The sequence below is a fragment of the Muscardinus avellanarius genome (assembly GCF_963383645.1).
Source record: "Muscardinus avellanarius genome assembly, chromosome: 2".
In the NCBI taxonomy this organism is placed as follows: domain Eukaryota; kingdom Metazoa; phylum Chordata; class Mammalia; order Rodentia; family Gliridae; genus Muscardinus; species Muscardinus avellanarius.
The window spans coordinates 192,514,701-192,530,377 of NC_137787.1; the positions used below are offsets into that span (position 1 = coordinate 192,514,701).

Consider the following 15,677-nt stretch of genomic DNA (forward strand, 5'->3'; position numbering starts at 1 on the left):
TTTCCTCTTTCCTTAATGGGCTTTCCTACTTGTCTGTTTTCTCTTTCTGTATCCTAGCCCTAAATATTGGAATTTTTCAATATTTAAGTTTTTTTCCTGGTGGGCTTATTAACTTCTAAAGCTTTAAATTTTATCTATTATGAGTGTGTGTGTGTGTGTGTGTGTGTGTGTGTGTGTGTGTTAATTGCTGGGAATTGAACACAGGGGCACTCTATCAATGAGCCACACCCCAGGCTTTTTATTTTGAAATAGGGTCTTGCTAAGCTATTGTGCACTGCCCTCGAACCTGTGGTCCTTCTGTCTCAGTCTCGTGAGTAATGGGGTTAGATGCTTGTGCCGCTGCTGCGCCCACCTGCTACTACTATTTCAAACTTATCTGTGTATGCCTATCCCTGCCTTTAATCTGTTCTCTGAGACTGAGGCTGGTGTCTCACTGCTCACTTGATCTCATATTCTTTTGCTTTAAGGGTAACAGGAGGTTAAAAACAGAGCCCAACTTGAGCTTCTCTGTCCCCCAGCTTCCATAGCTGATAAATTGCAGCATTACAGACATTATTTTTCTAGCCAGAATACCAGTCCTTCCTTTCCCCCACCTGCAAAGGCCAATCCAGTAGACCATTCCACGGGTCTGCCCACCCCCCACCACACTAGCTCCATTTTCATGTCCCTGCATTAAGCCCGGTAGACTCGTGATAGATTTGGATGACTGTGAGAGCCCTCTTTCTCCAAACTCACTTCATCCCAGCATGCCCTAATTCCATTCAGTTGCCAAAATGAAAACACAAGTTGTTAATTATATCGCATCACTCTCTTGTGTAATGACCCTCCATCATTTCCCATTCCTTTTAGAATGCATTCACATCCTTCCCCAAGAGCAAACAATCTGCTTTGTGCTAACTTCCTTAATATCTTTCCAACTTCATTATTTCCCTGTTTTGTTTTACTTGTTTCTTTTTTAAAAACACATTGTAACATGCTGGACTATTTTTTCTCCCAAGGACTTTTCTTTTACTTTTTGTTTTTTGATACTGAGGATGGAACGCAGGGACATTCTGCCTCCAAGCTACACCCAGCCCTATTTTTTATTCTTTATTTTGAAACAGGATCTCACTGAGTTGCAAAGGGCCTCGCTACATAGCTGAGGCTGTCTGTGAACCAAGATCCTCCTGTCTCAGGCTCACAAATGCTGCCCTGGCCCCAGGGACTTTTCATTAGCATTTCTAGGCTCTGTTCTAGAACACTGGCTCCTTGAGTGCACTGAGCCAGCCCTCCCCTCACTGCCCACATGGACTGTGTTTTCGCTGGTTAATACAGTAGCATCTTCTTTACATCTTTTATAACTCAAGTGTATTTGCTCGTAATGTATTTTTCCTCTTAGTAGACTAAAAGCACCATGAAAACAGGGCTCATGCCTCGGCTTCACTATGACATCCTAAACTACTAATACAAAGCCTGTGTGCAACAACTACTTATTGGAGAGATGACTTAAATTATTAGATGGTAAAAAGAGATTATTGAATGTTATGTTTTTATTAAATTTTAAGTCAAGGGAACTCATAGAAATGGCCACTAAGAACATTTGGCTTCCAATGCATTTTGATGATTGTCCAGGCTTGTTGCCAACCTAGCTGTGGAAGGATGTACTAAATCACATAACAAATGAAAAATAATCTGTTTCCTTGCATATGAATTTCATATTAAATGACTTGCTGTAAGGAACCATGGAGTCATTCTCAGTGATACTCTATGTTGAAGTCAGAATGCTTCCTCTGTGCTAGAGATTGAGTGATTTCAGTCCTGTCGAGTGATGACAGTTCTTACAAGCTAGAATCACTCAGAAACACGCAGCTGAGAGGCTCGCGGCTCAATGGGACAGGTACCAGAAGCTTTTCTCTAAATTCTTTGTTCTCCGGATTATCTGCCTCCAAAGATGATCATTTTTATTTGTTAAAGAAATACACCTTAAATGGACTTTAAGTAAGTCAAGATATAATCAACTTAGAAACAAAGCTGTGTATGGGTGGTGCATGCCTTTAATCCCAGTACCTGGGGCTGAGACAGGAGGCTTGCAGGCTTGAGGATAGCTTCAGCAACACAGCAGGAGTCTCAGCAACCTAGTGAGACCTTGTTTTTATTTTTTAAAAGAAAGCTTGGGGCATAGATCAGAGATAGAATGAATCAAGGTTCAATCTCCCACAACACAATAAATAAATGCACACACATACATACATGCATACATACTATACATACATACTAACAACTCTTCGTCCTTAGAGGATACCAGTTCACTAACCTGTTTCTACTATATGTAAAGTAGAAATGAAACAACCCAGGGACTCTCCACTGTCTTTGAATATCAGTCTATTAACCAGGTGCCCTACAAGCTGTTCTAGGATCAGTTTAGGACATTTGGTTTGGATTTGTGAAGAAAACAAGAAAGATTTTAATAAATATAACCTCAATCAAATACAAGTGTTTATGAGGCACTAATGTGCCTAAACCAAGGTGGATCACAGTGCTGAGTCAGAACCCAACTGTACTCTCAAGAAATTCAGTCAAGCAATGGATTTGAGAAATAACTACAAACCCTAGGAAGGAAGGCAAGAAAAGCTTTGTAATGAGGGAAAAGCAAAATAGTGTAAAAATTCAGAAGATTTCTCAAAGTTTTATGATGGTAATTTAAGTGGAAATGTCAGTAGTTTTGTTAGTTAGAGGAGCAGGTGGGCTGCTTTTCTGACCTGAAGCACCAGGGTAAAGAGATTTAACAGGCCCTTTTAAGTGAAGACATCTGTGGTTAGAACGCTGTTAGAAGTCTGTCAGAAGGCTAAGCCACTCACACTGTAGGGCTTCACTTAGATTTCCTCCCCTGTGAAGGGGCAAAGACAACCGGACTCACTAAGGTGTCAGCACAGTAGAACACAGAGATGCAGCTTGAATCCAGATAGTAACCTCCAAATGGGTTACTTATGAACTCGGGGAAGGCTTTCCAGGCTGAATAAAACTAGCAGAGTAGAAGACTCCAGGCCTTTTCCACTTCCAGGAACAGACCACTCCAGACCTTCTCTCCGAAACATGACTTCTTTATCCCATCCTATTTCCTACCACGAGGAAGCTGACCTTTCTCTATTCTCTCTCTCTAATAACCTGACCCGTTCTCTGGAGCACAAGTCTCTTTACCATGGCCTTCTTTTAGTACCGTGCCTCCATCTCCTAAATAAACCACTTAGATCCCCACATTCATTCTTTCTACCTGAATTATTTCCTCACAGAGGAGCAAAAACTGCGGTACGGCTCCAGAATATTTATATTAAGGAAAGATCATCACCTGTAACAGTTTGACATTGCTTGACAGCAGTCTGGATAAGGCATGTTGGAGAGAGTTAAATGTTACTCAAAATATTTTTTTTTTTTTGCAGTACTGGGGATGGAACCTAGGAACACCCCCAGCCCTATTTTTTATTATTTATTTGAAAACAGGGTCTCACTGAGTTGCAAAGGGCCTCACTAAGTCTCTGAGGCTGGCTTCAAACTTGGATCCTCCTGTTAGCCTCCCAAATACTGGGATTACAAGCATGCACTACCACACCCAGCTTAAATGTTATTCAAAGTATTTTGAACTGGTTAACCAGAAGCAGAGCTCTGTCTTTACAGGAAATAGGAAGTCAGTGTGGTGATGCATGCCTGTAATCCTAGTCCTTGAGACCAGGAGGATTCCAGGTTTGAGGACAGCCTCAGCAACATACCCACACTCTCAGCACCCTAATGAGACCCTGTTTCAAAATAAAAGAATAATCAGGTGTGGTGAGTGTGCTTGTAATCCTAGTACTTGGGAAGCTGAAACAGAAGGATCGAAGGTTCAAAGCTAACCTTGGCAACTTAGTGTGACGCTCAGCAGCCTATTACGACCCTGTTTCCACTTCACGTATAAAATCAGGCTGGGAGCCGGTCGTGATGGCGCACACTTGTAATCCCTGCGCTTGGGAGGTGGAGACAGGAGGATCGTGCAGGTTGGAAGGCAAATGGGAGAGAACTTGAAAGGACAACTGTTTCCAAAAAAGACCCTGTTTCCAAATAAGAAAGTATAAAAATATGTCTGGGAGTGTACCCCGGAAGTAGAAGGGTTTCCAGGAACCCCAGTAACACCAAAAAATAATAAATAAATAAATAAATAAATAAATAAATAAATAAATAAAATCAGGCATCAGGCTGGGAGTGTAACTTGGAGGTAGGATGCCCCTGGATTCAATCCCCAGTAATAAATAAATAAATAAGTAAATAAAAAAATTAAAAATGGCTAGGGGTATAGTCTGGGGGTGAAATGATCCTGGTTAAATTTCCAGTATCCAAAAAAAATAAATAAGATAAAAGGAAAATACAGAGTATTTTTGAAAAGAGTTATCTGCGTAGGTCTGGAGGTATTATGTAGGATGCTCATGGAGCACAAAATAGGGAATTGGAGGAGGAGTGGAGTTAAAAAAAAAGACTTAGGGACTGGAGATACAGCCCTCCCTCTGGTCCTTATGGTGATCAGAATTTTCCTGATTTGATGAATTTTTCAATGAAGAGATAAATAAAGATGAGAAAAATAGAAAATTGAGGGTATATATTTTATTGGGTCTGAAAAAAAGGTAAAAGAGTAAATAGGGGCAAAGGAGGAGTGAAGAAGGGGTAAGGAGAGCCCAGGATCACAAACACCAAGAGAGAGGAGATGCTCAAGGCGGGGCCTGTGAACTCCAAGAGCACCCTTCCAGTGATGCCGCAGTGGACACACGGTGTCAGAAGAGTCGGCCAGGTGTCTGGCTTTCTAAGACGAAATCTAGAGGGAATAGGACGTAAGGGAGGAAGTGTGGCCATTAAAGTCAGAAGAACTGGAGATGGCTTTGAGCTCATGTGGCTGGTTCCAAGCAAAATGACTTGCTGTGTCTGAGGCTCAGTCTCCTGACTGTAGCGCAGTGCCAATACCAGACTCAAAGGCCCACGGTGAGATTCAGTTTCATGTACCACCAGATTAATAAGAAGAGGTCCTTGGAGGCAGGTATGTTAAGAGCTGTCCTTTCAAGTTCTCTCCCATTTGCCTTCCAATACCTCCCAGATTGCCATGTGTGGTGGAAAACCACTCCCTGAATCCCTGGTGGTTTTGTTAAGCTCCTCATAAGGAGGGATTGCAAACAAACATTGGCCACTAATTTCCCCTCAGGAAGAGTTCGGGAGGAGGGAGCAAGGTTTGCTTTTGAAGGTCACACTAGAGCAAATGGTCAAGAGAAAATGTTGTCAAGAGCTCCAGAGAGGCTGGTCAGTCCGCAAGAGGATGTGTGTGTTTGGGAGTCAGGACCACTGTGTCCATCGCCTTTGACTTCATGTCTCAGAGAGCCTAGCAGAGAGCTCTGTTTATTAGAGATGTGCAATACATCTGTTGCAGGCAAATAGCTGACTCAGAGAGACTTGGCTTTTAGGCAGAGCACTATCAGGAATGGGAATAAAGCACTGGGTGGAAACAAGAAATTAAAGAGGGAAATCATGCAATCTGGCACAGCGTGTGGGTGGCAAGTAGATGAACAGTTATGTGCCCTTGTAGAACTGGCACAAATGCAATGTCATACGCATGCTAAGAGAAAGATTTCAAACCTCAGACACCAATGTCAGAAAGAAAAGGCCAAGTGTGAGTCTAAGCATGATGCTGTTTCTAATTTCTATACTTTAGTCAAGACTTACGCACTTACTTGCATACTTGGGCTCCCATAGATTCTTATTAGTGAGTGGAGAGGTACACGGAGGTAAGTGTCTTTCGTTGTTATTAATACGCCACACAAGCTCAGGTCAGAAATGCTGCGAGCCATGGTGAAATGACGCGCCTTTCAAACTGGTCTGGATGGATGTCAGGGTGTGAAGAAGAGCAGAGAGACTCTCCACTAGTTAAAATGCAAGTGAGGGACTCTCTCTCTCTCTCTCTCTCTCTCTCTCTCTCTCTCTCTCTCCTTCTCTCTCAAGAAAGGATGGTACAATCTCGTTCTAAGTTATTTCAAATTCCTTTCTCTTGAGTCCAAAACCTATACTGCTTTTATCCCGTTAAGCTAAATCTCTGTTGTGACATTCTTTTACACAATCATGTGCCAGATTGCACATAAAAGGAATGGAGGTTTGATAGGAGCCCAGACCCATAATTTATACACTTGTCTTGAAGACTGATTCAGCTGGTTATTTACCTGTCTCCTCCTCTCACCCCGCCCACCTATCCGGTGTTTGCTTTGCAGGGCATGGCAAGTGTTCCTGTGGCCGCTGTGTTTGTGAGAGAGGATGGTTCGGCAAGCTCTGCCAGCATCCTCGCCAGTGCAATATGACAGAGGAAGAGAGCAAGAGTCTGTGTGAATCGGCAGATGGCATTCTGTGCTCAGGGAAGGGTGAGTGTCTCTGCCCCGGCTGGGCTGGATTCCCATTTGGAAGCATGGTTTGTATAACTGTGAACAGTAGCCATCTTTTCCAGACTGAGCTCCCCAGGAACGAAAGCTGCTGTCTCCTCTCCCTGCATTCTACCTGAAACTTGACCCTTTACCACAGGAACGAAAGCTGCTGTCTCCTCTCCCTGCATTCTACCTGAAACTTGACCCTTTACCACAGGAACCTTTGGATCTGGGATTAATGAGCTGCAGGAGAGGGCTTTCATGAAAAATGATTATTTAGCTACTTGTATGCAAAGTTGTGGTTGGAGGAAACAGAATGAGTGACTTTATAAAAAATAAGGAGAAACAGGGTGTGGTGCCACATACCTGTCATCCAGGAATTGGGAACCTGAGACAAGAGGATCACAGGTTCAAGAACGCCTCAGAAAGTTAGCAAACCCTTAGCAATTTACTGAGATTCTATTTCAGCAGAAAATGAAAAGGATTGAAGGTGTGTGGGAATGTAGCTCAGAGGCTGGCTGCCCCTGGGTTTACTCCCCATTACCAAAAATAGAAAGAAATAAAGGAAGGAAGGGAGGGAGGGAAGAAGGAAGGAAGGAGGAAGGAGGGAGGGAGGAAGGAAGGAAGGAGGAAGGAAGGAGGAAAGAAGAATGGAAGGAAGGAGGAAGGAAGGAGGAAGGAGGGAGGGAGGAAGGAAGGAAGGAGGAAGGAAGGAGGAAAGAAGAATGGAAGGAAGGAGGAAGGAGGGAGGGAGGAAGGAAGGAAGGAAGGAGGAAAGAAGAATGGAAGGAAGGAGGAAGGAAGAAGGAAGGAAGGAAGGAAGGAAGGAAGGAAGGAAGGAAGGAAACAACAAAATACACTGGGTCCTGAACTTGAAGCAGGAAGGCCAGGAGATTGCCGTTGAGCTCATCCCTACGAACACACCCAGAGCTGCAGAAGTGTGCTGATAAAACATGATTCTTAGAGCTCTGAGGCTCGAGTGTATGGTTGTACATGTGGAAGAGGAGAGGATGTGTGAGAAAGAAAAGGAGACTAAATACTGAGTTGCCTAAAAACAGAGAAAAAGGGACATGATTTCCATCATTTTGGTGCAATTTTCTTTGACCTAAAAATCACCAACTGTTCCAAGCAAGTGTGTGTAACTTAATATAAGGAAATAGATAATAATTAAATGGAGAGAGAAAAATCTACAAAGAAGAACTCCAACCTATCAGCTGATTGAATAAAAGTCATTAGCCCATCAAAGAAAAGAATGAGAAGCCAGGCGTAGTGGCGCACGCTTGTAATCCCTGCATTTGGGAGGCAGAGACAGGAAGATCGCGCAGGTTCGAAGCCATCTGTGCTGGCTTAGGAGACCCTGTTTCCCAAACTAAAATAGGTCTGGGAGTGTAGCCCAGATGTAGAAGGGCTTCCAGGAACCAGAAAGAAAGAAAGAAAGAAAGAAAGAAAGAAAGAAAGAAAGAAAGAAGAAAAGCAAGCCTTCCCCTTCCCCATCCTTCTTTTCTTCTTCCTCCTCTTTTCTTTCCTCCTCCTCCTCCTCCTCCTCCTCCTCCTCCTCCTCCTCCTCCTTCTTCTTCTTTTCTTTTCTCTCTCTCTCTCTCTCTCTCTCTCTCTCTCTCTCTCTCTCTCTCTCTCTCTCCACACACACACACCACCACCACCAGAGAGGGTTTTGTCTCTTTAAAGTCTACTAGATTAAATTTTAAACACCTCAGTTTTGATGATTTTGTATAATGTTCGGGAAGGCTTTAAAATCCTGCTTTCCTGGCACATACGCACGTTCTACAAGGTGTCATGCTCATATTTCATATGCTAGGAAGGCCCAGGAGTCTAAGGGGGTCTCCCTCAGGGCAAGAGCTGATCTCTAATCTTAGGGAGCTTCCCTCTTAGCTGAGCAGCCTCCCTGTAAAACACCCACTTTTGAACCAGGCTCAGCTCCAGTGAAGGCTGCGCTGACCCCAGGACCAACACTGGCACAGGATTAGCAGGTCATCTCTTTCTGAAGAAGACACTGTAAAGCAGAAGAGTTCCAGACACACTGAGCAGTGCTACAAGACTTCCACAGGTGATGCCTCATGGCACACAAAGAGGGCTGGAGCCCAGGATTCACCACCGGTAACGTGTCCCCCAGGGTGGCTAATGCTTTCCCTATCGCTCCAGGCCAGTAGTTGAAAGAGGCTTTTTGATATAACTTCAGACGGAAAAGCAAAAGGATGCTGTGGTCCCCCTGTGGTGCAAGAGGAAGACTGAAAATGGATACAGACCTGCTTGTTTCAATAGACATCAGTGTCCTTGGTTTCCAGGAATTCTGTGTTCCAGGCTTCTGTTTACAGTGCTCAGGCAGGCAGGCTGGGCGGTTAACCTAATGTCATTACAGCAAGCAAGTGGCACTCAGAAGAGTTTAAAATAATCACGATGTTCCCTCCTTTTATTCAATCTAATTGCAAGCCCCAATCAAATCTTCCCCAAGTACTATTTTCTGAGGGACAGAGCTCTGCTCCTGGAAACACCTGTTATGGATTCAAGCTGAGTTAAGAGAATCAAGAAGTTAAAAGAAAGAAACAAAGGGAAGGATTGGGGGAGGAAGAGAGTAGAGGAGAAAAAAGTAAAACAGAGGCAGAGACGGAATTCACTGGCCAGGAGGACAGGAGGGACACAGAGAGATGCTGCCGGATCAGAGGGGAGTGTCCTGCACAGAAAAACAATTCTAAGAATGGTTAATCACGTTTTTGAATTCAGTTTTTTTTTTTTCTGAACGTAGCTCCAAACACAAAACTCTGCAATTTATATGATTTTTTTCTTACTTGGTTTTCCATAATGACAACATCATGGGAATAAAGACATGTGCTTCCACTGCAGGCGCACACCCATTCATACTAACACATTAGTGGGTGTGTTTATATTTGTTTATTTAAAAAAATTAACCACTGTGTACACGTGCATGTTTTTGTTTGTTTGTTTGCTTTGGTGGTACCGGGGTTCCTGGAAGCCCTTCTACCTCCGGGCTACACTCCCAGACTTATTTTTATATTTTTATTTGGAAACAGGGTCTCTCAATCCAGTGCGGCTGGCTTCGAACCTGCGTGATCCTCCTGTCTTCGCCTCCCAAGCGTGGGGATTACAAGCGTGCGCCACCACGCCCGGCGTACACGTGCATGTTTACCAGACAGCCCATTAAATCATTAGTATTGTTGGTAAAGAGGTGTTTGCTAAGCCATGTCCACTTGCAAGCACAGGAAGAATTTATTTTAAAAAACACACTCACCAGTGTAGCAACAGTCTATTTTCTAGACTGACATTTGTACAAAGAGTTGGTTTCCTTTTCAAAAAATAAATGTTCCTGCTAAATTCATTAGCATTTGAGGAAAGATTCTCATTCTTCAGCATCATAAATATAGAAGATGCAAAAAATAAATAAAAAGGTTGACTAAACATTGACCCAAAGGCATTTCCTAAAAATGAAACAAAATTTAAAAATCTCTCTACTTAATGCTTCTTCATATTGTTTGCTTGGGGTGGTGAAAATATATCTAGAGATCAGTGAAGGGTTTAATGCATATTTGCGTGAATAATTTGTTTATCCTTTAATAGGAAGAGTACTTTAGAGTCTTTAAATTCAAAATGAATTATTAAAGCTCCCCCAAGGGGGCACATTTAGATATTCAATGTCATGGTTGAGGTTTGGAATGGGCTTCAAAAAGCTCAGGTCTTGAAAGCATGTCCCCAGTTCAGTAATAGTCAGAAGTGAAATAAATGAAGTATGGCTCTAATCTCATCAGTTGATTAATCTACTGAAGAATACGCATTGGAATGGATTTACTAAGTGGTAACTTAGGTGAGGAATGGCTGGAGGAAGTAGGTCACTGGTGCTGTGGCCTTGTGGCCTTGGAGAATATAGTTCTCCTTGGCCACTTCTTGTCTGGCTGTCTGAGCTGAGCTCAGCTTTCCTTCAATAAGCCAGGGCGCAGCTGCCATGATGTCTACCTTAGAGTCAGCCAACTATAGACAATACCTCTAGAACTGTGAGCCAAATAAACCCAACCTCTTTTAACTTGTGCTTGTCCTAACTGTTGGTCACAGGGATGGAAACTGACTAGGACATTCAGCTAGTGAGGAGCGTCTATATTGTCAGCAGTAGTTGGTGGACGTCTCTTTTCCTTCCTCACCTTCTGGAGACATTAGAGCTTCTATTTGAAGAAAGGGGTTAATACTTAGGTCATGGAACTGTGGCCTAATGGAGATATAGCAGTTTCTCCTGGTCTCCATGGGAAGAACCACCACTCGTCCCACCCTGAAAATCCCAGGGAAAGTATCCCATGACAGAAAGTACTTTAATAGACAGCAGAAGAGAGAAAACTGTTCCAAATCATTTGATTGGGGCCATGTTTCCTGATAAATTTCTCAGATTTGTTTGAATTATGTCAATCTTTCTCGGATTTTTAAATGAAACCCTTCATTCTGATGACCCCAAAGGCTATCCAGGGTCTTCTCCCTCTGATGATGGGAGCAGAAGATTGGGGTCACCTTGGCACCCCTGAGCCACCGCTACCACCAAGAGGACAAATCTGAAAGCTGCACTGGCCACCAGCTGTGAATAATGCCATCACTTCAGGAAACAAAGAAGAAATAACATTTTCTTTACAAATTTATAGCCAAGACAGTAAATCACTCCGTAGAAAATGGTAAAACAAGATACAATGTTGTGACCTTCATAACAGATGGAGTCCTTGGTCCAGTAGTGGGAACTGCCTGCTGAGATGTCAGGTGTAGCATTCTGTCAGGCTGGGTAAAAGGAAAAGGAAGTCCAGGCATAGCACTAGAATAGGCAGCCATTCCTGGTGCCTTGCCCTAGACTCTAATTGTCTTTATAAGTAGCCCAAAGAGATGAGCCTAGCTGCCAGATCTCCACAAAGATCTGCTACCTTTACAGAAAGTAAAGAATACATGATATATGTTGTTTCTTTGTGGATCTATTAATTTGAACCCAAGATGACACAGCAACATTTTTACTCTAATAACTTTTAACCTTGATGCAAGCAATCACCTGTAATAGTCTTACAGATGCTGCTACACAGCATTGGCTGGAAACCTGCCAGTCAATGTCTCCTTGAATGCTCCCAGTGGTACCCACTGAGTCACACATCATCAATAAGTCCAGAGTACAGCCACTCCACCCATCTATCTCTCAGCCACCTAACCCCTGTTTCACATCTCCAGAAAAGAAAAGGGGTCAAAGTTATGCTTCAGAAGGCCAGCCTCAGACTAACTTTCTAGTTGTCCTACCCAATATTTTTCTGCAGGAACATACAGCTCATCTTCGAAGCTTTATGAACATTTTGCTGTGAGTGATATCACAGATAGGCAGATAGCCAGATAGAAGTGTAGATCAAATCAACTGAAACCCTGCTGTTTATTACCCATGTGGTCTTAGGCCATTTCTTTATCCTTTCTGTTCTTCCTTTCTTATCTTTGAAGGCAGAAGAAGTTTATTTCTTGGCCCTTCTTAAGTCTTAGGGATGCTCTGAAAACATGTGAAGAAAAAGAAAAATTGTAGCTGATTTCCCAGAGATGAAAGCCAGCAAAATTCACAGAAGGGACATAGGATATGTTTAAGGGTACTTATGTGGAGAAAGGGGAAAAAATATGGTTGTGAACTTACCGCCAAAGATCTCCTGCCAAGATGGGCCAACTGTTCCTTATGGCTGGACTGGGCTGAGATGTGGGCAGGTACCAGCCAGCTCAGTCGAATACATGCTTCTGGGTAGTCATGTAACGTATGTTATTCAGAATCTCTTCCCTTGGTTTTTCTATTTCCAGACAGGATTAGTTGACCCCATTATTGGTTATTTATAATCACAACCAGAACACTTTACAAGAAAAGTGCTATGATAGGTTATAGTAACTACTCACACTGTGTTATTAGAACATGCTATGCTATTCCTAGTCATACAAGCCATAGAAGAATTCCTTCCCTCTAGATGCATTGAGCATTGACAATCAGGAAAGAATAACACAGCTGGGAAAACGCTGATGGGATAAGCTACAGCTTCATGGCACATATAAAGTCATTCCTTGGCTTTTATTTGAAGTATTGTATGGCTAGGAGACTTCTGAAACTGAAACTTACTCCTCAGATGGAGTAAGTTTCAAATGAGCTTATCAGTTTTAGAAAATGCTTACTAAGATCAGAAGCTGAACCTTCCAGAAGCAAAAGCAATGGTTAGACTAGATCCACGTCTAAGGGAGAAATTTAAAGATGAAATGTGAGCTCTTTTTCCAGCCCAGGACACATAAAAGGTATCATAGATGTAATACATGGATATGATGGCCACATAAAATCATTCACTTCTGTTGTGCAAATAATTTTACAATATAAAGGAGATCATATCTTAGAAAGAACTAAAACCAGCCAAACTCTTCAAATAATTAGTCTTCTCCCACTCATGAAAATAAAACACTAAACATGCAGTCTTTGGGGGAAGTTTTGCTGACAGCCAATGAAATGCCTTTTGTTATGCATGAGGAATATAACTCCATTTTCTTAAATACTTTGATCACCCAGGTTGATAATATTTTTTTTGTGTGTGTGGGTCTGGGGATGGAACCCAGGGGCATTCAACCTCCGAGCTACACCCCCTGCCCTATTTTTTTAAATTCTTTATTTTGAAACCAGTTCTCACTGAGTTGCAAAGGGCCTCACTAAGTAGGTGAGGCTGTCCTCGAACCGCGATCCTCAAGTCTCAGCCTCCCAAGCAAGTACTGGGATTATAAGTGTGTGCTACCACACCTGGCTTCCTCAAAATATTTTAAACGTAACCAAGTTTAGAATTTTGTCAACTATGTGACAATACCTTTACTATTTCACATTCTTTCAAGGTGATTTTTGACCTGAAAACCATTTTTTAGTAAAAGGAAATCACGTTTTGGAAAGAACCACAAACCCAAGGGAACAGAAGTTCTTTTCATTGTAAAGTTATCTCTCTTGTTGGGGTGGACGTTACCTCACAGTTTAGCCATGTGAGAATTTTTTTTAACCAGTCATGAAAGATGCTAGACTGAGAGAACTTTCTTATCTTTGAGACATTGCTGGAAAAAAAAAAATATATATATATATATATTTTTTCCAGCAGTACCTGGGACAGAACCCAGGGGCAGTGTACCACCAAGCTACATCCTAGCCCTATTTTTGAGTCTTTTTTTTTTTTTTTTTTTGGTGGTACTGGGGTTCCTGGAAGCCCTTCTACCTCTGGGCTACACTCCCAGACCTAGTTTTATATTTTTATATTTTTACATTTTATTTGGAAACAGGGTCTTTTAAGACTAGCTTTGGACCAGCGCAATCCTCCTGTCTCCACCTCCTAAGCAGGGGGATTACACCAAACCCAGTGAGTCTTTATTTTTAATTTTTTTTTGAAACAAGGTCTCACTGAGTTGCAAAGGGCCTCACTAATTAGCTGGGACTGTCCGAGAACTGTGATCCTCCTCAGGTCTCTGCACCCTGAATGCTGGGGTTACAAGTGCACCACCACACCCAGCTATTGTTTGGTTTTTAAGTATACCATTAATAAAATTACTTCTCATTAACTTGAGATACTTTAAGAACCAAACCATGAGTGTGTGAAATTGGGGAGGGGTTAAAATGGGAGAACCAGGAGGAATAGTGAGGAAAGTGACGGGCCAGTGCTTCTGGAATTATGAACATCTGGGGGATTGGATTGGAGTTTCCCATGATTATGGCAGGAAATCCTAAAGATGAAGTCTGAGAAGTCAAACATACATGAAGGATTGTATATGCATTTTAGGACTTTAATTAGACATTATGCAGGACCATATATGACAGATGAACCTGAAATACACATTAGTTTCTTCCCTCAAAAGACTATTTTTCTAAAGAAAAAAATGAGGTCATGCAAAGAAGTCAAGAAGAGCTACCACTCTGTGTCGTAGACAATATGCAGGTGTGTATGTCCATATTTTGAGACTTTCGTGTAAACAAAGATTGAAAATTATTAACCCAATAACTTAATAGTTATTTCAACTATAAAATGAGTTCTCATCTAATAAAATTACTCTCAGGTTCCTTTAAAGAAAAGGCACTTTAAAAGCACGATTTAATCCAGAAAATAAAAAAAACCCAATATCCAAAACCCATCTATTTTTTAACACCTTTATTGGAGACCATCTACAATAATCAGCCGTGTCTGCTCTCATTGACATTTCGACCAGACTGGGCTGAGGGACATTTGCTCAAGGCTAATGACAACTGTCTGGATCTGTAATGAAGGCTTTCCTCGGTGACCTTTATGAATTACAGTAAGGAAAGCACCCCTCCGAGCAGCCAGCTATTCAATAAACTTTTACCGTTAGAAGATAGGTTATTAGAAGCCTATTGTCAGCGTGTTAAGGAGATTCTCTTCTAGATGGGAGCCTTTCATTATTTGGGGATGGTGAGTATTGCTCTTTGTGATTTCAGGTTCTTGTCATTGTGGGAAGTGCATCTGCTCCGAGGAAGAATGGTATATTTCAGGGGAGTTCTGCGACTGTGATGACAGAGACTGTGACAAGCATGATGGTCTCATCTGTACAGGTGCAGTACCGAGCCACTCTGATTGTTCTATGCCACAGGCTGCGGCAGAACCAAGTGACACCCACTGCATTAATGCTGTAGATGGCCAGACAGGATGGGTTCCAGCGAATTAAGGGACAACTGTTAATCTGAAGTCGCTGTGGAAGCAGAAGCAGGCATTTGTGAATAAGCACTAACATTCCCAGTCCTAGAAGAAAGTGAAAGAATGAAGCTAGATGGTAGGATTATCTGGAAACTCTCACACGGTGATCCATCCCACAAACTCACACATGTCCAGTTGTATATTGAAAAGAGAAATAAAATCTTTTGACAACCATTTTACTTTGATGATGGTATGCAGGAGATGGACTATTATTTTAAGCGGGACTCCAGTGCTTCTAGCCGATGTATTGATTGCTTTCAGGAATGAGATGCATGTATATATGTGAATGGGTAGGGAAGAGAGGTGCAAAGTTACATTTTCCCGATTATGTTTTACAACTAAACAATGAACAACAGAAATCCCCTTGACATAATATGAGGTTGGCCAGGTAATCAGAAGAAGAAGACACTTAAAAGGCTCAGCTGTGCACTAGGCATTGCTATCCTAACAATTGGTTATAAAATACATTTTCTTAAGCAAGTGACAGGGGGCATGATGACAACATGTGGGTTTGTTTCTCGAACATAGAAAAGGAACGTTTATGCATGCC

At 42.2% G+C, this 15,677-nt stretch overlaps 1 protein-coding gene across 2 annotated transcripts in view; it reads left to right on the forward strand.

The window, feature by feature from the left end:
• ITGBL1 (integrin subunit beta like 1) overlaps positions 1-15,677 on the forward strand; it is a gene marked incomplete at both ends in the record, with an annotated part of 272,895 nt that overhangs the window by 256,729 nt on the left and 489 nt on the right. For both annotated transcript variants that reach the window (XM_080689531.1, XM_080689532.1), the window contains 2 exons: positions 6,252-6,398; positions 14,872-14,985. In XM_080689531.1, the coding sequence (XP_080545657.1) occupies positions 6,252-6,398; positions 14,872-14,985 (261 nt within the window). The remainder of the gene's footprint in view (positions 1-6,251; positions 6,399-14,871; positions 14,986-15,677) is intronic.